The 24,809-nt window shown below is 43.8% G+C and overlaps 1 protein-coding gene across 6 annotated transcripts in view; it reads left to right on the plus strand.

Moving 5' to 3' along the window:
• Positions 1–24,809, plus strand: part of LOC107181000 — a 266,480-nt gene that overhangs the window by 47,835 nt on the left and 193,836 nt on the right. For 2 of the 6 annotated variants that reach the window (XM_042979359.1, XM_042979363.1), the window contains exon 2: positions 5,938–6,170. The exons of the other annotated variants lie outside the window; for them this stretch is intronic. In XM_042979359.1, the coding sequence (XP_042835293.1) occupies positions 6,073–6,170 (98 nt within the window). In that variant the 5' untranslated portion in view covers positions 5,938–6,072. The remainder of the gene's footprint in view (positions 1–5,937; positions 6,171–24,809) is intronic. 6 annotated transcript variants of the gene reach the window in all.

Genomic DNA, 24,809 nt, shown 5'->3' on the forward strand with positions numbered 1-24,809 from the left:
CGGTGGTGGGGTGGATTTGGCCCATGGGCCATACCTGGCCAATCCTTGTCTTCAACCAAACTTCATCACATGGGACTGCACCTTTCCAAACAGTTAAGGCAGAAGCTACAAGGCCTCTTGAGACCGAGGCTCAGAAGTCACAGGGTCTTTTCTGCTGCATCCTACTGCTCAAATCAAGTCACCAGCTGATACTCTACACGAGTGGGCGAGCTGTAGACGTGACCTCCTGAAGGAAAGCTCTGAAGCATCATAGCACAAAGGAAAACGCATTCAAGGATGGGAGGAATGTTGGTGTTCATCTCTGCCGACAATTTGCCCTCCAACCCAAACCTGTTTCGTTTCGGAGTCCTCTACACTGAGGTCCCACACTGTCTCCTCTATTTCCGTATGTAACTGGTTCAGGGATGAGGTCAGGAGGGTAGGTATTGGCAGCCTTAGGTCATCTTCAGCCCAAAACTGGAACAAGGTCTTTGTGGCCCTAGGTAATGAGATTTCCATGTGTTAGAGCTCACCTTAGAAATGGAGGTTTAGAGACCTAGAGAATCCTCTAGTCCACTCAGTTACTCAGTCCACTTAGTCCTTTCAGTTGGAAAGAATTCTTTCTCCAAACTACCCAACAAATGACCACTGAGCTTCTGCTTGATGAACCCTTGAGATAGGAAGGTCTCTACTCCAGTCTTTCTTCCTTCAGTTATTTGTATGTTTCATCCATCCTTCCATTCGTTGAATCATTCAGCCATGTGTTCAGTGAACACCTCCTGTGTACCAGTTCCCGAGTTAAATGACATACAAATAGACCCAGGAGCTTCTTTCATTGAGCTTATGATCAGTTAATGTTCAGCAAGGTACCTGTTTTCAATTTCTTCTTGGTCATATACTTTCTTTTATCTTTATCGTCTTTGTTCTGAGATCTAGGGTAGTGTCTTTTTTATTTTTTTAAAGTTTATTTATTTTGAGTGGGGGTTGGGGGGAAGCAGACAGTGAGGGAGAGAGACAATCCCAAGCAAGCTCCACTCTGTCAGCATGGAGCCCAGCACAGGGCTTGAACTCACGAACCGTGACATCATGACCTGAGCTGATACCAAGAGTTGGATGCTCAAGGGGAACCTGGGTGGCTCAGTCAGTTAAGCAACCAACTTTAGCTCAGGTCATGATCTCAACGGCTTGTGAGATTGAGCCCTGAGTCTGGCTCAGCATGTATTGGTAGCTCAGAGCCTGGAGCCTGCTTTGGATCCTGTGTCTCCCTCTTTCTCTGCCCCTCCCCCATTCTGTCTGTCTCTCTCTCTCTCTCTCAAAAATAAATAAACATTAAAAAAAAATTTTTTTTTAAGTGTTGGTTGCTCGACCGAGCAACCCAGGTGCCCCTAGAGTAGTTGTTCTTAACTCTCTTGAGAATATTTAGAAATACTTCTCCCTCTGTACTGAAATGAATTCCGTTTCTTTCCTGAAATGAACTTCACAGATGCATAGCTATCTACACAAATGCAAAAGAATCTACCCAATGCATTAACTGTAACGAATAGAACTTAAAGGGAGAGCAACATGATAAAATCACGCGTCTTTCAACAGGTAAATATACCAGAAATCAACTAGACTAGGTACTGAATGTTATTCTAGACACGGAATCAGGTTTATACCTAGGATTGGCAAACATTTCTGTAAAAGGTCAGAAAGCAAATGTTTTAGGCTTTGTGAGCCATTCTCATCTCTCCTGTTGTGCTACAAAAGCAGCCACAGACAATATGTAAACAAAAGAGCATGACTGTGTTCCAACAAAACTTTATTTACAGAAACAGGCGGTGGCCTGGATTTGACTAGCTGACGGTAGTGTGCTGGCTCTTGGCATATTACAACATCTGTGAATGGAGACTGATAAGGATATGTTGTGTGTATAATGGTGTTCAAACATCATGAGCATGACTGTCAATGATTTTCCAAAATGGTCGTGAGTATACTTTTGGCAAAGTTCTGAGGAAAACAAAGTACAATCCTCCCATGATCTACTAAGCAGTTACTCTCCCAGAAAATTCAGTATATAATACTACCTGGCAAAAAAAACAAACCAAAAACAAAAACAAAAAGTAAACCCCACACATTTTTCTGCATTTTTATGTAGCTTTAGATTGTCATATATAGGTACGTCTCTACGTGAATGTCCTGTGGGACATTTTAAAGGCATTTGGGATGCACAATATTTTGTATTGTGAGGACTGAGCTGGGCACTGAAAAAGGTATTCATTTTTCAAGTGTCACTGCCCATGAAACGGCTCTTGTGCTCCTTGGGCTTAGCAACCACCAAAATTACCCGCCCCACCCCCAATCTCTCAAATGCCCCGCATTATGCAGTGCCATTCACTGCTGAGGACCACATTTCTAGACATACTCTCTGTATTAGTCTGCTCAGGCTGTCAGAACAGAATACCACAGACCAGGTGACTTAAACAACAGCAATTTATTTTCCCACCGTTCTGGAGGCTGGAAGCCGAGATCAAGGTGTCGGCAGATCTGGTTTCTCCTGGGGCCTTGCAGATGGCCATCTTTTTTCTGTGCCACTACATGGCTTCTTTTTTTTTTCCCCTGTGTTGTTCTGTTCCTGGTGTCTCCTCGTCTTCTGATATGGACACAAGCCTTCTTGAATCAGGGTCCTACTCTTATGACCCCATTTGACCTTAATTACCCCCTTAGAGGCCCCGTCTCCAAATACACTATATTGGGGGTTAGGGTTTCAACCTACGAATTTTGAGGAGACACAATTCACTCCAAAACACAACTTCATGTCCACCGCCTAAATCTTCTAATTCTACACTCTTTTTCAGGGCTCGTGGGAAGCTCACTCCTCAACATAGCCTTCCTGGTCCATGGCAATGATAATTATGACGCATACTGCCTTCATATCACCTTATATTTGGCAACGTACTTTTATGTAAATGCCCAACAATTTTTGTTAACAGTCTCTTCCCTTTTTTTTTTGAATCCAACTTTTTAAAAAGTGGAAAGCATTTTAAATTTATCGAAAAAATACAAAGGATTGTGTAGCAAATATCCACGGATCCCCCACTCAACTTGAACAAATGTTCAGATTTTTTGCCATATTTGATTCAGATTAGTTTTATGGAATAAAACACTATGGGGTCAGGTGAAGTGCTTTCTACACAGCCCTTCCAATATCATCCCTTTCCCCCCGCCGTCTCTGAAGTTGGTGTGTTTCCTTCATATCCATGTTTTTTTTTTACTTCTAGATGTGCATAGATCCATAAAATAGAGTTGTCCTCTACTTTCAAAATACACTGAAGTGGTATTGTACTGAACACCCGCCATCCAGAAATTTCTCTTTTTCACACTACACTTTGGTTTCAAGAAGTGTCTGTGTTGATAGGTGCAGATCGAGTTCGCTCCTTTTTCATTGCTGTGTGGTGTCTCACAGGTTATTTATCCATTTCCCTTCTGATGGGCACTAAGCTTTGTAATTTTCCACATTACATACTTCTGTGTATGCCATCTTATGCGCATGTGTGAGTTTCTCGAGAAACCTATCAAAAGTAACCGAACTAACAGTGAATTAATGGCACGGGAGGCCACCGTTCCTAACAGAACAGTAGGCATGCTAGGACAACCGTGGCCATCGAATGATGCCAAGGGATCCAGGATTGTTCCATTTCTCTGCCCTGCCATCCTTAGAAGGTGCACTTGAATCCTCAGATTTGCTCTTTCGCAGCCACAAAATAGAGCGACCTAGGCACTGTGTCAAGTTCCAGTCAGAGGGAAAGGAAAGGAGCGAAAGTCTAATAAAGCAGTCCAGCCAGTGTGTCCGTCCTGGTAAGCACGATTTCCTAGAGGCCCCCTCAGTAATTTTCACTTATACTCTTTTAGCAGAACAGGATCTTGTGGTTCATTCCTCAGCCAATTAGAGGAGGGTTTCTGGATGGTGTGGGGCTGTGGAAAAGGGTTGACTCATGTGACCAGTTGTATCTGGCATAATGCCCAGGGCATCATGGCTGGCCCCTAGAATATGCGCATCTTCAACACTCCTAGATGTTGCCAAACTGACCTCCAAGGTGATTTAACCAATTCATAGTCTTGCTAACAAAGTACGCAAGCCCCTGCTTCCTCATGTCCCAAATCAAAGAATGATTACGAAGCTACTATGTGCATAATGCTGGATCAGGTCATTTACAAAAAAACAAACTAACAAAACCTCAAAACCAGTGCATTGAGAGCTTTAAGCAATGCGTCTAGAGCTTAGCGGAGACTGTCAAATAGGTCTGCTGGACTCCCCACCCTGCCACCTACTGGTGGGTGATTCCATATAAGTTTTTCTGAGCCTCAATTTCCTCATCTATATAATGGGGATAACAAGTATCATTTATCTCATAAAGTTGTTTTCATGATTGAAAGACAAAATGCCAATGAATGACTACCACAGCACCAACTACAGAGGCAGGCTGTAATCAGTGTTTCATACTGATGTTAATATCATTATCTAAACATATGTCATACATAGATCGACCAAGTTTCTGAACCCCAAATTAGGAAATAGACATGGCACTTACGAGTTGTACTCATGGAAAAATGGACTCAAATATTTGAAATGGGACCACTCTGGAAAATGTGGAATGATTTCTAATGTCTTAATGTATTCACTTATACTCAACCGTGGATTTCACATCATCTGACTCTGGAACTTTGTATAAAGTGGAGCATATTTCAAAATATGAACCTCAAAAAGATGGCAGACTGAGATCAAATCACCATTCACTAAACCCACATCTTACTCCTCACCCCGTGGATATGTTTGTTGAGTTTTCCTTTTTTTGTCTTTAAGCTTTCAGAGAACAAAAGTAGGAATATGAACCTCAAACTTTCATTATGAGATTTAACAATAAGAGCTAGGATATGAGTGATATGGGGAGGTGGGATAGCAGTGGAAATTATTAGATTTTTTTTTTACAGGGATAAGGTTAGGAAGCTGAGGTTATTAAATCTAGAAAAGAGAAAGCTGAGGGGAAATGTCATAATCATCATTAAGCCCCTGAGCATTACCTTTGCAGGGAACCAAATGAAGGGAATGAGTTTAAATGATGGGAGGGTCCCTTTAGGAAAGAATGTTCCAGCAGTAAGTACTATTAAACCTTCTCTGGGTTTCCAAATTATTGAGTGGCCTAAGAAAACAGACGGGCTGATATTTTCCTTCAAATGTTTATATCCCTACTAGGTCACGAAAAGTCTGATCTTTAAGCATTTTATTACACAATGCTGAGGCTTAAAAGAACTAGCATGTTTTGGAGTTCTCAAAGGTACCATTCAGCATGGTTACTAGGTGTGTAATTACATATCAGGCATGAGGCTAGCTGCTGAGGATCTAGAAGACGGCCTGCTGGAGCCTGCCCTCATGGAGCTTATAGGCCACTGCTGCACAAGTCCCAGAGGGACCAGTTAATCCTGCTAGAGTGGGCTGGGCAAAGGGATCCAGGAAGGCCTTCTGGAGGAGGGGAGGTCTGAGCTGGAATCTGATGGAGAAGTAGGAATCAGGGTACAATTAGGGTCCTGCAGGAGGTTGGTGATTAAAGCTGAGGAGGGGTAGGGAGAGGACAGCAGGCTCCCTTACGGGGACAGTGAGTCTGAGGGATGGGCTGAACTGGAGAAATGCAGGGACTGAGCCACCGTTTGTTGTCTGTTGTATGTAGCACTCTTGCTTTCCTAGTGCTCCTCTATTGTTTTTCCTTGTTGTCTCAACATCCGTGACATTATCATTGTATCTTAAAAATCATTGAGAGGCTCCACTTGAGAATGAGCCCTGGTGGAAAAAAACCACCTCGCCTCCCTTTTCTCCTTAGCTACACATTGGCTGAAAAAAGTCAAACGGTGGTGTAGGGGAAGGGAGAAAGAGTGGACAAGCAGGGACTTGGAGGGCAAATTAACTCATCTCTTCTGTTTCAGGAGTTCATGTAGTTCAGCCACTGGATTTGGGGCTGTGTAACCACTTTCCCGTGTAGCGTCAAGGTTAAGAGACTGTGCTCTGGAGCTAAAGTGCCTGCTTCCAATGGAGAATGACTGGCTTGTGACCTTGGGCAAATGAGTGGACATCTCTGGACCTCAACATCCCCATCTGTAAAATGGGAATACAACAGTCATTCCCTACAGAAGTCAGAGGAAGCATTAAATGAGATAAGGTATGTGAGGTGCTTAGAACTAAACGGCTAGCAGTGATCTTCATCGAGCCTGAGGTAGGGACCAGTAACCGTGATGGTTCTCACTGATTGAGTATTCGTTCTTTAACACCTACTGTGTGGCTTGCTTTGCCTTCATGATCTCTCTTAATATTCACAATCAACCCTTTTTGTGGACAAAGGAGCTAAGGATCAGAGAGGGTAATGAACCTGTCTGAGAAGAGTGGTAGTTTGGTGATTCTACCAAACACAGTCTGGTATGAATTTGCTGAGGAAGACTGGGATTCTGGCTCCTAGCCTTTCACTCAGAGTGCCTTTTTTTTTTACAGCTCTGTTGGTGGACTCTTTTTAGAACCATGTGGTCACTCTAGAGGTATGACTGGCTCTTCAAAGACCTCCTGGCCGTTATATTAATAAACATGGTTTAAATAAGTGCCAGAGAATTGGCCACCATAGCTCAAGAACAGCCAAAGGAAAGTTACCAACGTAATTTGTGTTCTATCAACAAATGTGTCTGGGGCACACGAGGAGCTTAACTTCCCCACCAGGGACATAGATGGTGACGGCATTCAGGACGAAAGTTTATTCTCAGTCTTCCATTGCTCAGCTGGGGTCCAGGAGCCCTATTTCAGAGACGCATAACTGACAGAGTCAAGTCACGTGAGGTCACGTGGTCCAAGAGCAAAGCGCAGAGACTTGCCACACTCCAGGCTGTGACGCCTGCTCTCCTCACCTCTGGCTAGGTGAGCAAGGCTAACAATTTCAGTTCCCGGTTCCACGTCCCTGTGAGCTGAGGATGTGAATATTCACATCGCAAACTCCTTGCAGGATTTTGTGAACGCCCACGGAGATAAAGAGCACAACACAAATAGTACACCACACTACACACGGTCTTGAGGCCTAGATATCAGCATGTAATTAATGTTTTGTTTTTGGAAAGAGTGCATTGCTTCCCGAAAGGTTTTTGGAGAATGTGCCCTGATGCAAAAGAAAGGTGTAAGAAAGGAGAAGAAATTCTAAGGGGGCAGAGATGTTGTTCAGGGGGCTGATGCGGGAAGCAGTAGGCTGGGCTTGGGATGCAGCTTCTGGGAGCACTCCCTGGATCCTGTGGTATCTTGGTCCCTTTCCAAGCTTTAAAGCAACGTGAAAATCTGGGAGGGGAATCATAATACTGGGAAGTGAGAGAAGATGGCTTCTTGGATGCAGAATAGGGCGGTCTTGTCCCTCCTTTCAGTCATAGATTAACAATGATTTAATTCTAGAAATATTGTCAGCAAGTAAAATAAATAGACTAATCACTGTGGGCAAATTGTATGTTAATACATCTAGGCATTGTTTCCAGGCTGACCCTTAAATATACGTTTAATCAATCTAGATGGATGAGTCATCCTGTTCTTAATTAATCTTTTTGGACATTTATAGAGAAAAGGCAGTCTTTACAAAGACCTTATAAATGTGTTTAAGTTTAGCATGGATTTTATTTATGTGCATAGCACGAGCGGCCGTTACTTCTAAATGATGGCTTATTTTGAATGTTCTCAGACCTTCAAAATGTTTTATTTCCACCCTTGGGGAGAGAATCAGGGGTAGGTTGAAAGGAAACACATGATGGCCATTTTCCATGGCATGAGCTGCCTGACCTTTCTGGAGCGTACACATTTGTTTGGATTTTCCAGCATTGTAAGCAGAGGATAGGAGAGAGAGAGAGACGGGCGCACTCATTCTTTTGGAGGCCTTTGTTGGGAAATGGTGTCACACGCAGAGATTTGTCTCCATCGGGGTGACCCTAGGCTTCGTCTCCTCTGCCACCCAAGTCATCACTATCACAAAGGCATTTCCCTGGAGCCTAAAGCCTGACTCTTACAACCAACACTGAGGAACGTCCAACTGCACTTGTTGGCATGACTTTTGATGTTGTCTGCCACTGCTGTGATCCACCATCTGGTGGGACATTGGAAGTGTGGTTCTGGTGCTGTGTGCTGTAGGGACGTGACTTAAACTGGAGCCAGTTCTCCTAGGACACTAGGCTATGGGTGTGCGAGAATGGTGTCACTCAGTCCCCCAGCTTCTCTTATCCGCCAGAATTCTGTGCGCCAGGGTCAATTATTTTTGCTACTTTTGTGGTCCAGCTTTCAGCTGTTGGTGTTCGTATGTGTTGAATGCGGTGAGGATATTATTTTGGTGTGCACTGTGAGAATACGGTGGTGCCTGCTGTAGACTAAGTTCTGGCAGCTTATATTCTGCAGGTTTGGAATAAGTCGGAATCCCAGATACAGATAAGCGTCATTTAAACTATGAAGAAAAGGTGCTGGGATAAGAATGGCATATTGGAGAGGCAGAAAGAAGACCAGGGTGGCTGATGGAGAGAGGACAAGGCAAGAAGAATGTTGAGACTTGGCCAGCAATGGGAGCAGGGGCTAGAGTATGGTAGGTCTCAAAGACACACAAGGACTTGGGATTTTACTATAACTGCAGGGGGAAGCCACTGGAGGGTTTTAGGCAGGAGGCTGACACAATCTGATTTAGGTTTTTTATTTTTTTAATTTTTTTTTTCTACGTTTTTTATTTATTTTTGGGACAGAGAGAGACAGAGCATGAACGGGGGAGGGGCAGAGAGAGAGGGAGACACAGAATCGGAAACAGGCTCCAGGCTCCGAGCCGTCAGCCCAGAGCCCGACGCGGGGCTCGAACTCACGGACCGCGAGATCGTGACCTGGCTGAAGTCGGACGCTTAACCGACTGCGCCACCCAGGCGCCCCTGATTTAGGTTTTAGAGATCTCTTTGGCAGTTGTGTAGAGTCTTTGTGCTTAAAGCGTGGTCTGTAGGTAGACCGGTCGCATGAGCACCACCGGGAAACGGGCTAGCAAGCAGAACCTTGGGCCTCCTCACCCAGGTCTTCTGATGCACCATATGCACTGTTTTTTTAAGTTTATTTGTTTATTTATCTATCTATTTTTGAGAGAGAGAGCGCGCAAGCAGGGGAGGAGAAGAGAGAGGGGGAGAGAGAATCCCAAGCAGGCTCCTCACTGTCAGTGCAGAGCCTGACGTGGGGCTCAAACTCACAAACCACAGGAGTGTGACCTGAGCCAACATCAAGAGTCAGATGCTTAATCAGCTCGGCCACCTAGGTGCCCCGCAGCGTGTGCACTTTTAATAAGATCCCCAGTGTGAAAAGTGCTTTTGCAGGGGCGCTTGGGTGGCTCAGTTGGTTGAGTGGCCGATTTCGGCTCAGGTCATGATCTTGCCTGACATGGGTTTGCGTCCCACATGGGTTCTGTGCTGACAGCTCAGAGCCTGGAGCCTGCTGCGAATTCTATGTCTCCCTCTCTCTCTGCCCGTCTGCTGCTTGCATTCTGTCTCTCTCTCTCAAAAATAAATAAATGTTAAAAAAAAATTTTAAAAAAAAAGGAGAAAAGTGCTCTTGCAGAGAATGAATGGGGCAAGGAAGAGTCATTATACAAGCCCTCCAATCTCGCTCTCTTCTCAGGTATAGGAGATGAGCTGTTCTAGACAGATGTTGAAAGGCCGACTCAAGCTTGCGTTCCCAGGCCAATGATGATTGAATCATTTAACATAAAGTTTTATTTGTTCACTGATTTCTCTAGTTTTTACGTAACTCTCTGTCTTGCCTTTTACCCAGCAGTTGCACTAGCTTTTGGATGTTTCACTCAACCTCTAACTCCTTACTCCCCAAGAAATGACCACCATTTCCAATACGATTCCTCGTGGTAGTTACATAAAATTCCCATCTCCTAATAGGCAAACTGGATCCTGTGACAAGGTTTGTATATTTATTGTCTAGCCATCGTTACTATCATGTTACTCTCAGGGTCTTAGGGAATGCTGTTGGCACGTACATCAGGTCGGATTTGATTTGCCATAAATGAATAAACTTATAATGGTGTATAAATAGAAGTTTATTCTCTCTCATGTCAAGACCTGGAGGAAGACAGTGTGAGGTTATCATGAGGTTCTGTTCCATGAAGATCATGAGAGCCAGGCTTGTTCTGTCTTTATGACCTACTGTGTATGGCCTCTATTTTCAAGGTCACCTCATGCTCCAGTGTAGATGCAAACACATTAAATTCCGACCACGAGGAAAGAAGGAATAAAGAAGATGGAGCTAAGGAAGCATAGCCACAGATTTTTCAGGAAGATTCTAAGGGCTGCCACATGATACTCCCACTTACAGAGTACTAGCCAGAATTTAGACACACAGCCCCAACTCTGATAAACTGGGTAGCCAGATACCTGGCTAAAAATCAGAAGTCTCTTTCTACAGAGAAAGGGGGGAGGATTAGAGGAAGAACTAGCAGTTCCTAACACAGCATGTTTTAGTGATTTGACATATCTAAATACACAATGGTACCTCCCCACGAATTTAATCTAAGCTGAATATTTTGCACCATCATCTCATTATGGTGTCTTGTAATTCTTTCCACTTTCCTTTCCAGAGAAAAGGAGGTGTCTGATTTAGCAAGAATGCATTTCTGCATTCAAAGTTGAATTATGAAGATAAACCTCACCACCTGAAATAAGATAAAAGAAAATCGCCTGGATAGAAAAAAATATGCAAACAGTTCTATTACCATGTGTATCTTTTCCTGAACTAAGTCTTTATGCAAGAAAGGAATTGGAGGTAAACCACTCCTTACCCTAGAGTATTCCTGAGCCAGCAATTCCAGATGCCATTGTTACTACCAAAGGATTGGAAAAGGGTGCAAGCACTACAATTTCAGAAGACTCTGTTCCTTAATTTCAAAATTTAGGTCCGCAAAGGTCATGTTTAAAATGTTTCAATGGACTGGCCAGGAGGACAGGCTATGGAGTCATGTAGGCCAGAGCCAAGAAATGGTGTTTCTTTTTAGAAGTAGATAACTGCCGATCTCTCTCTATATGCTAGTTAAGCTGAGAAAACATACTATCAACTGAGGGCTTATTTGAAAATTAAATGAAACACTGCATGTAAAAGCTCATAGCCCAGAGCCTGGCATTGTAAATACTTAAGAAATGACAAATTCAGCCCAAATTGCAAATTAAAAAGATTTTTCTCCCAAGGGAACCTTAGGGGTATCGTTGAATCATTTACATGATATTACTTATTTATTCAACGATTGGTTCATCCATTAATACAACAAATATTGACTCCTACTGTGGGCCAGGTCCTAGTAGCTGCTGTTTGTTAGACAGGGCGGGAAATGTACTAAGATAAATAACATAGTTTCTGTCCTTAATGGAGCTCAATGCTTAGTGGAAGAGAAAACGACTAAAGGTGTAATCCTGTTCCAGGGAGAAAAACACAAAGAATAAGGTGTTACTAACTTAAGAAGAGAGCATTACAATCAAGAGCATCACATCTGTGACATTTCCTTGGTGTATCAAGACATCATAGTGCATCCTTTAACATCAGCTGTGTTACAGGGGCAGAGGGAAAAAAAAGAAAACATATTATATGTATATAATGATTCTGAGACCTACCTTCGTCTCAGAAACGTGAATATGTCAAGAAACATGAACGTTCGTTTAACAATTGAGGAAGGTCATCATTACAAGTAGTAAATTACTTTGGTCTTGTTAGATGACATACCAGTGGGTTGGTAAGCTAGCCGCATGCCTGTGGACTAGAGTCTCAAGAGGAAATTCCAGGTGGAAAAGTGTTTTCCATCACATGGGGAACAGCTCACGCCCAGGGCAGGATCTGGGAGCGAAGAAGGACTAGCATCCTATTTTTGAGTGCCCACTTCTGTTTTGGGGCTTCCCGCACCTTGGAGACTAAGTTTGTCTCCTACTTCCCTCAGCTGGCCTATAGAGTCATTATTAACCATGGCAGGAACTCTTGGACTCTGCCAAGAGTATGGCATGTAATAAAGTCTTCACTCTTTCTCTAATAGGCGGTAATTGAGAAGTACGGATTTGACTCACCTCCCTGCAAAATGTGTCACGATACCACACGCACGCTTTACTTATAGTTTCCCAGCACTCCTCAGATGGAGACCACAACTTGTATCATGGCCTGAAAGACCTGTGTCCTGTATCTTCAACTACCACCCTTCAATCCATGATAGCAATTCCGCGAACAGTTTAATGTCTGTGAACCTGTCTTATACCATGTTTCTTTCTGATCTGTTTCAGCCACTCTGGCTTTTTTCTCCAGTCCATACACTCTGTGGGTTTCCACTTGCGTCGCAGTCTCTGCACGTATCTAGAAGAGTCTTTCCTTCTACTCTTTGTCTAGATTAGGTGGGACCCCCCCCTCAAGAGCTACATATCGTCCTGAAGCCTCACCTGCTTCTTCTCTTTCCAGGGGGATGGAGGAACTTACTTTGCACTTAACACATCAAGGTGTTTTATTTTTATGCTTTTCACTCCAAGGCCTATAGCTAGTCACTTCCTGCTTATTTTTCTTTTTGATTCTTTTCCTTGGGAACTCTTGAGTATTTCTCTATCTTTGGTCTCTGCTGCAAGTTATTTCTTCCTTCTAGGCTGCCCTGTTCAGAACTCCTTAATTCTTTTCCAGAATTGAGCAGGGGAGGAGAGGAAGGATGATGCTGATGATGATGACAACTGACATTTATTATGGGTCAGCCTTGTCTGCGGGTGACTGTCCTGCATGGTGGCAAATGGCTCCCCACCGCATATACTGTTAACAAGGAGTTTCTGTAGCCTAACAAAAATCCCCCTGCTTTGACTTCACTGATCCCTCTTGCCAGAGAAAATGCCTGTTCTAACTAGCCAGGCAGGGATACCTAGTCAATCTCTACGATAAGGGGGAGAGGATTATCCTGCATTTGGTTCAAATGGGCCCCATCCCTGGATCTAGGAGCGGAGCAAATCTGACTCTATGGCTGCTACTCCGTGGGAAATGGGTGGGATTGAAGTTAAGGACATAAGAACCATGTCTATCACAGCTATGCTTCTTCTCGGGTATGCTGTCAATCATGACACTTTGCTCGTGACACGGGGTGCTTCTACAGGGTGCTTATCTCGGACTTTGAAAGTAAGCAGATTCACAGCTTTTACTGCAGGATCTTCTATTCTTGGCTACAGTGTTTGTGGGGACTAAACGCCTATACATTGCTAACTCCTAGCGCTAAGCTCTGATAGTGTAGGGATACCATAGGGTGAGCAAACATACTCCTGAGTTTGTTGAACTGCATTTAGCCCCCATATCTCGAAGCCCTTTCTCAATACGATGACCAGTTAGCTTTTTAGCTTATTTTAAGATCCAGTCACTTCTAGGATACAGACATATAAAACCTTGCTTACGTATACCTGTGCTAAAGCTTCCTTCCAAGGATGGCTCAATCTCATCCCACCAACTATAGGATTATGAAAGTGGGGTGGTTTTGTATTTGCTTTGTTTGTACAAGTAAGGTTACCAGTGAAAAAGATCCATATGTGGAGAGGAGAAGGTAAGAGCTCTCTACCATGCATCCCATCCACCAGGACTTGTTACAACACAAATTCCCCATCATGTCTGATTTATCAGGTTAGGAACAGGGCCTAGGAATTTGCATTTCTGGCGTGATCCTAAGTGCTCCTGCTGCTGCTGGTCCCAGGCTTTGACAATCACCTAACTATCATGACCCCATTTGACCAGTTGGAAGTGGAGAACAGGATTTCGCCAAAGCTTATCATGTTCCCTTTGGGAAATCTGGCCCTAAATTTGTAAACACCACTACTGGTTCAACAGAGGAGAGCAATTCCATGATGATGTTTATGTCTAGGCACCCAACGGTTTTCTGAATCATGCCTGTATTAGAACCTAAAAATGGCCTCTCTTTCCTGGAACAGTTGGAAACTCTTCTCTGCCCTCCTCCTCACATCCTGTCATCCGTGGCTGGATTGAGGAGCTCACAGTGGGAGCTGACCAAACTCCCCAAGGATCCTAATACGCATCCCGGCAGTGGTCTACGGTGGCTGGCACTTGGCTAATGTTCTTCCAGCATTATCGCTTTCAAATCTCACGCCACCCCTACGGATAGGTGTTAACATCACTCCTAACATCTGGTGAGGGAATGGAGAAGAAGTTAAGTGGTGTGCCTTCTTTGCCAAGCAAGAAGTGGGGTCAGCTCAGTCTGACCCAAAGCCCAAGCTCTCAACTGACCAGTTGCACTATTAGCTGAACATGCAAAAGGAAAGTGAACTGGGGCGACTCTTTCCACCATAATCGGAAAAGCCCTCTTCTTGCTTCTCAGACTCCAACCCTGTGCATCAAGTTTCCCCCCTAATCTAAAGAAAACAGTAAAAGGGCTGTGAGTCTGGAATACCTATTAATCACAGAGAAGCCAAAAAACCCCTACCACAGCACGTTACTACTTATATCAGTGCCACGAGAGAGAAGTTACACCATCCATTATTTTGATGGTTACTGGAGGGAGGCTGAGGGTGAGATCAGCCCCAGACAGATCCAGAAGTTATTGGCAAATACAGCTGTGGAGGATGTGCTTTCATACGTTTTTCAACCTTTCACTGAGGATAAATAGCATAGGACCATAAGCAGCTATCTGTCTGAATATGCCTCCCCAAATAAAAAGTCTTACAAAGGGAAAAATTAAGACAATCAGAAACAAAGAAGATAAGAAAGGATGAGTACACGTCTCTCCTACTCAGAGCCATATTATGCCGTATTTCTAGTGCATTCAGTGACTCCCACTCAAATTATTTCTAAACTTCTAGGCAGTGAAAAAATGACCCTAGGTTGTTGGTCTGTGCACTGATGTCTATCAATGTCTATGCATTGGTAAGAGGTAATTTATTTTTTGGTTTTTATTTCCAGAAAACTGTAGACCTCGGCATGAGAGTGAGCTAAAACTGAACCTTGGCTGAAAGAGTGTTTATAAATAGTTGGGCTGGGATGGCAAGAGGTTGGTGGTTTTTCTCTACATTTGCTATTATAGAAGCTTGTGTGTTTAGATTTGCTCTGCAACCTGTCAGGCGGTTTTGTGTGGGTTTGGACTTGACTCTCATGTCTTTTTTATTTATTATTCTAGAATCAATGGCCCCCATAAGTCTTCCCATTCAACATGGGTTTCCAGTAAATGGCAAAGGCCCCTTAAATCTGTCTTCAGTTTTAGTGGAGGCTGATCCAAAGCCTTTACAATAATCATGGGTGGGCATTTGTTGAAGGGCTCACTGTCACGTTTATTTATTCAGTTCAAAGGTAGGAGGTTTGCCCGACAACTCCAGGAAGGAATGTAGATGCTAAGATGATCAATGGTTAAAAGCTAGTGCAACCTAAATGGTTGGGCTTGGAGGAAGCTGACTGGAACCATAACCCCCCAGCCTTGTCCTAGTGGAGAGCTATTATTATGGCATTAGCATTATCATCACCACGATTATTGCCCAAATGACCCTTTAATGGGGCCACTGTACCTTCAAGTCTGTGACTAAGACACAGATCACTTATGTCTTCTGTTCAGCAGCCATTAGAAATGTCCCAGGCAGATTTCAGCCCTACCAACTCTAATTCTAATCTTCATCTCCTCCAGGGGTTGTTCTGTTTATTTCTGTTATTCATGTTATTTACGTGTGCGCTTAGGATTTGCCTTTAAATTTTGACTCCTACATGGAGTGTAAAGCCGCAGTTGGTGTTCTTACGTATTCAGGGTACTTACAGCTTTCATATTCATGGATGGGGTTTAAAAAAATATTTTTCAGAGTCATTTTGATATAGGTTGTCCTACTATCCTGAGCTGTAAAACTCAATGAAATTCCTCATAATTCCACTGCTGAGGAGTTGGATTGTCTTCTCTTTTGTCTTTTGCTCTTGGATTTGGTTTTTCCCAAATTCTGCCTGGAATACTTTTGACTATCAGAGAAGGATGGAAGTAAAGTAGGTGATTTATAACCAGTGATCAATACATTTTAGTCCCCTTCCCACTTGTACAGTTTAGTGACATTTTCATTCTCATCTCAAAAGGCTTAGAATCCTTCCCAATTCATGAATTGAGTTTAAAGTATGAAGGAGAGCTAATATACATCCAGTTTCCACAATAAATAGGTTAACTTTCTCTTATTTGCCAATTTGAAATCTGACACCTAAAGTCCGTGAAACTAGGAGCTTCCTTGAAGTCAAGTGCTGTTCTGAACCCATTTCTAGGTTCTCATCACCTAGCAGAGTGTTTAGCTCCTGGGTGTGCATTAAATGACTGTCGAATTAAGTTGGTTTTCTAAAAATGTTTATTTATGTCTGAGAGAGCACAAGTGGGAGAGGGGCAGAGAGAAAGGGACAGAAGATCCGAAGGGGGTTCTGTGCTTACAGCAGTGAGCCTGCTGTGGGGCTCGAACTCACGAACCTCAAGGTCGTGACCTGAGCTGAAGTCAGACACTCAACTGCCTGAGCCACCCAGGTGCCCCTCGAACTAAGTTGTTTTATTTCTGCATGGGTCTAAGTACCTTAGTAAGTGTAGGATGACAGAATAAGATAAAATATTATAAAAAAAGTAATGATAAAAAGGAGGAAACAGGTATGGAGAGGTGATGTGACCTGTCCAAGGTCACAGAAACAGAACTATGGGGACTGGCTTCAGGGCACACCATCCCAATGAGTCTCTGCCTACCACAACCTTCATTTATACCTACAAATATTTTTTTTTTTAATGTTTATTTATTTTTGAGACAGAGAGAGACAGAGCATGAACGGGGGAGGGGCAGAGAGAGAGGGAGACACAGAATCGGAAACAGGCTCCAGGCTCCGAGCCGTCAGCCCAGAGCCCGACGCGGGGCTCGAACTCACGGACCGTGAGATCGTGACCTGGCTGAAGTCGGATGCTTAACCGACTGCGCCACCCAGGCGCCCCAACCTACAAATATTTTTAAGGATAGCACATTACCCTTAAAAGTCATATTACCTAAAATTCATATGTTGAAATTCTAACCCCAGTACCTTAGAATATGACTTAGAATATGGAGATAAGGACTTTACAGAGGTACCCATGTTAAAATGAGGTCATTAGGGTTGGCCCTAATCCATTTGACTTGTATTCTTAAAATTGGGGGAGGGAATTTGGACGCAGAGACATGCAAAGAGGGAAAATGATGTGACTAGACATAGGAAGAAGATGGCCATCTACAAACCAAGGAAGGAGACCTGGAACAGAGTTTTCCTTCACAGCCCTCAGAAGGAACCAAGCCCACCAATACCTTGATCTTAGACTTGTAGTCTTTACGACTGTGAGATAGTACATTTGTGTTCTGTGAGCCACACAGTCTGTGGTGCTTTGATAACTCAGTCCTAGCAAAGTAAAACAGGTTTTGGTATTAATTTCCTATGGCTGCCATTAAAAAATGCCACAGACTGGGGCGCCTGGGTGGCGCAGTCGGTTAAGCGTCCGACTTCAGCCAGGTCACGATCTCGCGGTCCGTGAGTTCGAGCCCCGCGTCAGGCTCTGGGCTGAAGGCTCGGAGCCTGGAGCCTGTTTCCGATTCTGTGTCTCCCTCTCTCTCTGCCCCTCCCCCGTTCATGCTCTGTCTCTCTCTCTGCCCCAAAAATAAATTTAAAAAGTTGAAAAAAAAAATTAAAAAAAAAAATGCCACAGACTGTGTTTCAATTATTTCTGCTATTCTGCTGTTCCTATTCTCTTACCAGGTGACACATAAACAAGAAAATAAGATGAAGTTGACCAGTGGTGGCATTCAGAACTATGGGTGGAACTGGTGGAAACTGGGTAGGCGGAAGCATGGTCTGAGAATTATTTGCAAGATCGAATCCAGTGACATCCAGCAGAACTTTCCATGATGAAAGGAATGTCCTAGACCTGTACTGCCCAGTATGGTAGCCAGGGGCCACATAGGACTATTGAGCACTTTCAATATGACTACGGTGATTGAAGAACTGAATTTTAATTATAGTTAATTTTAAGTAAACATAGTTACATGTGGCCAGTGGCTCTTGTGTCGGACAGGGCGGAAAATCGTACGCTTATCTGAAGCTCTTCATTGCACCAATTGTTTGCAAACCTTTCCTGCTCTCCCACTCCTTAAGTTCTGAATGTATTTTATCCAATATCTGAGTTATTTCCATGTAAATTAATCTTCAGAGGTTAGTTTTGATGGTAATGTAAACGTAACCGCCCGGCAAATAGTTTTTAGAGGTGGAATCGCAAGGCAAAACAATATACTTTAAAACAAGCTAGAAGGGGTTATCAGCCAAAGGAGCATAGCGGGGAGTGAAAAACAATTAGGTGGATCACGTTATTTTAATCCTGTGTCTGGGCGTTCTAAGCAAACTCATCTGCTATTTAAAGAAAGTTGCCAACATTTGCCCTCCTGTCCTTTGAGGAAACATGCCATATATGCTTTCGTTTCCTCCTGTTTAGACAGTTGTTTTAATGCCCTTTTCCGATGTTATCCCTGAACACACAATTAACAGATTTCTACTTAGATGCCAGCTGCTGTGAGAATTGTCTGTCTGTCACTTGCATGTTGCCTCAGCCCTGGCTCACTTACACTGCTTGGCAATGAGATTCTATAATAACTTTAAGCTGCTCTGTCCGAACAATAAACTCTATGGAATTTCAGTCTAACCATTAATTTCTTTTTAGGGCAAGTTTACCTCCTCTGTTTTTAGACTCCTCCAAGCCTGCCATGCCACTCTTAATAGGCTATGAAAGTTTTATGGGTTTTTGACCATTTTGCCTCTCTCAGGGTATTCTGATGCCAAAGATAGCAGAGATATATCCCCATTTCCTTCAGCCAACGGCTTGTCTTTGCCGGCTGCTTTATTAAATGGGTGTGCAACGCTGGGAAGGAGCCCTGCGATTTTCTGGCACGATAAAATGGACTATATACATTGAGGCTGTTGTTTCAGATTCCAGCCATGGGCTTCCCAGATTTGGCAACCTATTCAGAACGTGTCCTGTAGGCACGGTACCATAATAAGTCCAGCACGTGGCCCTTTCTTCCCAGGGTCGAATGAACAAGAGCAGAGCTTAATGAAGATTTTTGAGAGAGCTGTTGACTCTCCAGCGCTATTTTAAAGTAACTTGCTTTACGAAAGTACTCAGGTAACATGCAACTTTACAAAATATTAAATGGAGGTACGTGCCATGAAGATAATAATGTATATATTCTTTGACCTAGCAATTCTGGTTTTGGGTATCAGAAAAATATTTACAGATGTGCCCAACAAGGCACATTAAAGAACAATAATGCCAGCATTTGAGATTAGCAAGAGTCAAGACCATCTAAATGTTCATTTGTAGGGGGATTGATTAAATGAAACTTGGGACATCCCTATAATGGAATAATTTGCAGTCATTTGAGAAGATGCACAGATTTACGTGTAAGTGCTGATAGTGAATGATATTTAAGATGAATTAAGGAGGGAAATGCAAGGTGTAGTTCAGTGTTATTTAGTTTGCTTCTACTTGTGTTCTCAAAAGGCTTATTTATACTAAGAAAAACCCACACACCCACAGATGTGCTTGTGTAGGCAAAAAAAAAAATTTTTTTTTGGAAGAATACCCAAAAGCTTGTAAACAAAGTGGTTATTTGAAGGAGATAGACATGTTTTATTTTGTATTCCATTTGCACTGTGATATTTTTGGAATCGAAAATATTCGATTTATCGAAAATAGTGTGTTTTAATTTTCTCGTAAAAAAATTACTTAATACAAAGACAGTAAGATTCATCTATAAGCCCACTACTCAAGAAACGTTTTACTATTTTAGTGTATGTTCTGCCAGACTTTACTTTTGCTCATATATGGCATATGTTAGATGATGTAGTACATCCATTTTGTGATTCATTTTTTTTACCCAGTAAAAAATCTCTCGTGTTAACAAATACACTTTTTTTTTGTTTTAATAAACTTTATTGACAACAAAATGCAAAGATAATAAAATGCACCCGTTTTAAGTGCATACTGTTTCCACAAATACAGACGGGTTTGTACAGTGTTATTTTTAATGGCTGCATAGAACGGCTTCTTACTAAACAGGGATTTCTGTCTTCCTGATCAGAGCAACTAGTTCAGGGATAGGTCCATGAATCAAGTCAGCCCAAACTGAACCATTCCTGGAATTTCTGGTGGAAATACCATAATTTATTGCTAATTCCACACAGAATGGATGTTTACGATGTTTCACATTTTGAACTGTTATAAATAATGCCGGGATAAATGAACATTTTTGTAGCCAAGTCATTGCACATATCCTTAATTAGATTGTTTTCTTCGCGTGAGTACCTAGATGCAGAAATTCTGGGTGGAAGGATATAAATGACATGTTGCTACATTTCTCTCTATGGAGAGTATGATGGTTTATATTCCCTCATCCTTCACCTCGCTCTTTTTGTTCACTCTACCTGTTAGTTTTTGTAACCTTGCTAAGTGCCGTCAGATAGATATTTGAGCACAGCTTCCTAGCTGACTAAGTAGATAGAAGAGGGTGGGGTGCGTTGGATGAAACTGTGACTTTACAGAAGGAAGATCTGCTCCCCAGCTCCCACCTCCAGGCTCAATTATTTCTTCTGCCTGGAGTTCACTTCTCCCATTCGCAGGATTGGGTCTTTCTTCTCCCTTAGGTGGCTGGTGCTCAGCTATCACCTTCTCAGTCAGGTCTCCCTGCCTGGGCAGGTTACGTGTGGCCCCCTAGCACTCCTTCCAGGCTTCAGTTTTCTCTTCTTCCCTCTGACTTGCCAAATATTTTTCTGTGTTGTTTATTGTCTCCCTCTGCTGACATATAAGCTTCACGTGAGCATGGATTCACGTTGTGTTAACCATTACACGTGTACCGAGCACAGGGTAGGCTTCCAATAATTGGTTGGGGGAATGAATCATACTCTACAGTAGACAAAGCACTTTTGCTCTAAGCACGTCCTCGCAGGCTCTCTCTTCAAGGAAATCGGCCTGTAATTTCATCAGTGGAGAAGCAGCCCGGGTTACAGCAGTTGGGCCAGGGAGCCCATGGACTAAAGGGGTGAGAGCCGGGAGACCTGGATGCTAACGCAACTTCACTGAGCGTTCTCACGTTCCACATTCTACCGTCCACTCACCCTAAAGGGAGATATCCACCAATGAACTGATACACAGAGGCTGTCCAGCAGGGAGGCCAACCCTCCTGCCTTTAAATATATCACCTCTAAAACTGGCTCTACAATATGTCCCTCCCGGTTCAACAAAGTGGGCCATCACTCCCACGTGTGCTTCTCCTAAGAGGAGGTGTGGGGAGGAAGTACCGGCTAAGCTGATGGCAGAAAATCCTTTTCCAGGAATGGGGAATCCCGGCCCTTTGTAAGTCGTAACACTCTGTCCTAGGGGCTTTGTCGGGGTGTGTAAACACTCCTTCCATTAGTCAGGATTCTTTTGGTCACGAGAGCTGGAAACCCGACTTTGATTTAAACAAAAATGGGGGTTCATTGGCTCACAAGGCTAAAAACTTCAGGCAGAAGGCAGATGTTAAGCTCAAGCAAAGTCTTTAGAACTCTGTCTCTCAGCTCTGTGCTCCTCTCTGTTGACAAACTGGATGCCTGACTTAAGTATTATCCTCTCAGATCACCTAATGCCTTCCCGGGGTTTCCATCAGAAGTGGTTCCGGTTGGCCTGACCTCAGTCAGAGGCCCATCCCTCAGAGACAGTCTCTACAGCTGGGGAGATGGAACATACAGACGGGCAAAACCTGGATCATGCATCCATCTCTAGGTCATAGCACATGGTCTTATCTCATCCAGACCCTATGGACTGAGAGCTAAAGGCATGAAAACAAAGGTACTAACCCTAGGAGTAAGGGTGGACCAGGCCGGAAGAGAGAACAAAAGTTCACTGTCTTTTTGCCAACCCCTCATCTCTTTCCCTCTCCCTCTCCCTCTCCAAACAGCTGCAGGACATGCATTTTGTTCTTGTGCCGATTGTTGTGGTTGTTGAAGAATTAGAGCATTTAAAAATCCATTTGGTTGTGAACTACTGGGGGAGGGAAGGGAATTCCCTCACTCCCCATAAGGTCCCTGGAGATACCCTGGGCTGGCCAAACCCCACAGTGAGTTGTCTCTGCTTTGGAGGAACGGCCAGAAATTCTTGCCTAGGAGCTGCCCTAGCGTGCCGGAAGTGTGGCAGGATGCAATCGACAGAGAAATGTGTCTCAGCACGAGATTCAAAGGGTCATACTGCTGATGGCCCTAGTGTGCAGGCTCAAGGAATGATGTTCAGCAGATCCTGCCAGCATTCTGGGAGTTGGAAGGCTTACCAGTTATCATCCGGAATTTTTAGAAGAGCCAGATATTCAGGGCCTAAAGATTTGAACGGAAGACATTTCCTGTGTCCTTGTTTCCCCTTCAGCGGACACAAAAAGACAAGCTTCTTCTTAAGTAATCCATTCTCCCCGGGCCCCACCCCCAACATGGTCCAAAGCAACTTTAGTGTTTTAGAAAACATTTTAGAGAAAGGACTGATGGCAGAAGAGTGAAGTAGCCAAGAAGGTTGACTGGCTGAACCCTCTTCGCTCCTCTGTCTACAGATGCATGTTCTCAACTGCCACTGCACAACATGTGTGCCTCAGGTTCTGTGTCACGCACTGGGAATGCAGAGATGAAAGACTGTCCTTGTCCCCAGGGTGCTCAGAGTCTCTGATGAGGGTCTTGAGAGATGGAAGCTTGAGAAACTATGGGAATATGAATCAGGGGTGGCAAACTACCATAACCCCCGGGCCAAATCTAGCTCACCATCTGTTGTGGCCAATCAAGTTTTAGTGCAACGCGGACTTGCTCACTTGTGTAGGCTTTCATGCTCCAATGGTAGAAATGGGTAGCCCGGAATACTCACTGTCTGGATCTTTAGGGAAAATTTTCCAACCCCTGATGTAGACCCTAGAGACAAGCGTAGTGGTGGGGTCTGGGAGGTAGCCAGTAGAAGCAATACCCGAACTCGGACACAAGGGTTATGGAGGAGTTAACCAAATGAGGCTGAGAAGTCGGAGGAGGCCAAGGTAAAAAGACTCCTTTTGCCAAGAAAGGGAGATAAGAGAGAGCACAGTTAGTACTGGCACCGCTGGGGTATGCAGAACTAACTGCAAAGATGGCCAGACCAGAGATGTCACCCACATCACGGATATTCAGAAGTCAAGGGGAGCCTGGAAGGTTTTTAAGCAGGGGAGGGGCTGATCAGATGTGTTTTCTGAGAAGGTCACCCTGCAGGCGTAGGGAATGGGTTGAAATAGAACTGCTTCCATTGCCTTCCATTCTGTCTTCTGCTACCTCTTAAAATATTTAGCTTCTTGGCAACAAGCCAGCATAAATATCTGAAACCATCTATCTTTGCCTTGTATCCTTGGGATACCCATGTGACCTCATGGCCCCTCTGCTCTGTGGTGTCCTGGTCCTTTTCCACTCAAGGCTGCCTTCTTCTGCACTGTATCGTGGGAAGGAGTGGGGTAAGTGGGTGGCTTAAGGGGCCATTTCTCCCCTTGGCGTTTGCAGCCCCCTCAGCCTCCAGATGGAAATTTCAACGACAGTAATTGGACAAACAGTTTAATAGTAACAGAAGAACAGGCCCAGCATGAGGAATCTCAATGCCCTTTCCTCAAAGTGACTTTCCTTTCCATGCATTATGATGTAGCCAGGTCATCGGGGATGCAGAGAAATACAACGGATTGACTTCACCTGGCAATAAGGTCAGACAGTAAGAGGCAATTTTAATAGTCATGTTATGAAAGGGACATGAAAAACGATATAGATCAGCGTGAGGTGAGGGCAATCAGAGGGAGGCAGAAGGGGAAAAAAGTTGTCTTTCCTATTTATTTCTGAAAGTGAGATACACCTTTACAAAAGCATTAACAGCCATCTCCTATTTTCCAGTCGGAATGGATTAATTCATTAATGTATTTCGGGCTTTATTTTCTCTTCTTTACTCAAAAGAAGAAAACATTCTTGCCAGAGGCATAGTTTCAGTCCCTTCACTTATAAAGTTACAAAATTTAAATTTTGCTCAAAGATTTCCAAGCTTCAGTTCACAAAAATGTATTCTTTGGGACTTTCAGAATCCTCATTCGAGATTTTCAGAATCCTCATTCCCCCGCCCAGACACAGACCTCAGACACCTGAGCGGCTCATTCCGTGCACGCCTATGCTGCAGAGTCTGGTGCAGACAGACAGCACCTTCCAGTCTCTCCTCCTTTCCCTCTTAGTTCCAAGCCGGCCCTTCCATCCAGCTCTCTGGTTCTGATATAATCCCGGTCAAGCATTCAGTGATAAGTTAGGTATTAGCGGATATGAACTGGAACCCTCTCCTGAAGACAGAAAATGGTCCAGGTCCCAAGAAATAGGCACTAAGAGGAGACAGAATCCTAGCTGGCTGTATACCTGGCTGACACTGAAGGCCAACACTTGTCTGCTTTCACATCACTGTGGAGAGTATGAGCGCCCTCTCTGAAGCGGAGACGTGGGAGGCGGTTCTCACTCATTCGCTCACGAGTTGGCAAGCAGTGGCAGAAATAACGACCCGCAGCCGGTGAGCAAAAGTCCTTTAGAGATGACTCTATCACACATGCCCTAGCAGCTTGGGCCTCCCCATTTAGGCTTCACTTAATAAACTGGCAATTGCTGTTTTATCCACTAACCAGCTGGAAGCGTAAGGAAGCAATGCAAGTAGGAATGAGATGGTCCAGAGAAAATGTACGTCCACGAGAGCCACTTTCAGCCTTTAATT

Source organism: Panthera tigris, chromosome A2 (assembly GCF_018350195.1).
Source record: "Panthera tigris isolate Pti1 chromosome A2, P.tigris_Pti1_mat1.1, whole genome shotgun sequence".
NCBI classification, from domain to species: Eukaryota; Metazoa; Chordata; class Mammalia; order Carnivora; family Felidae; genus Panthera; species Panthera tigris.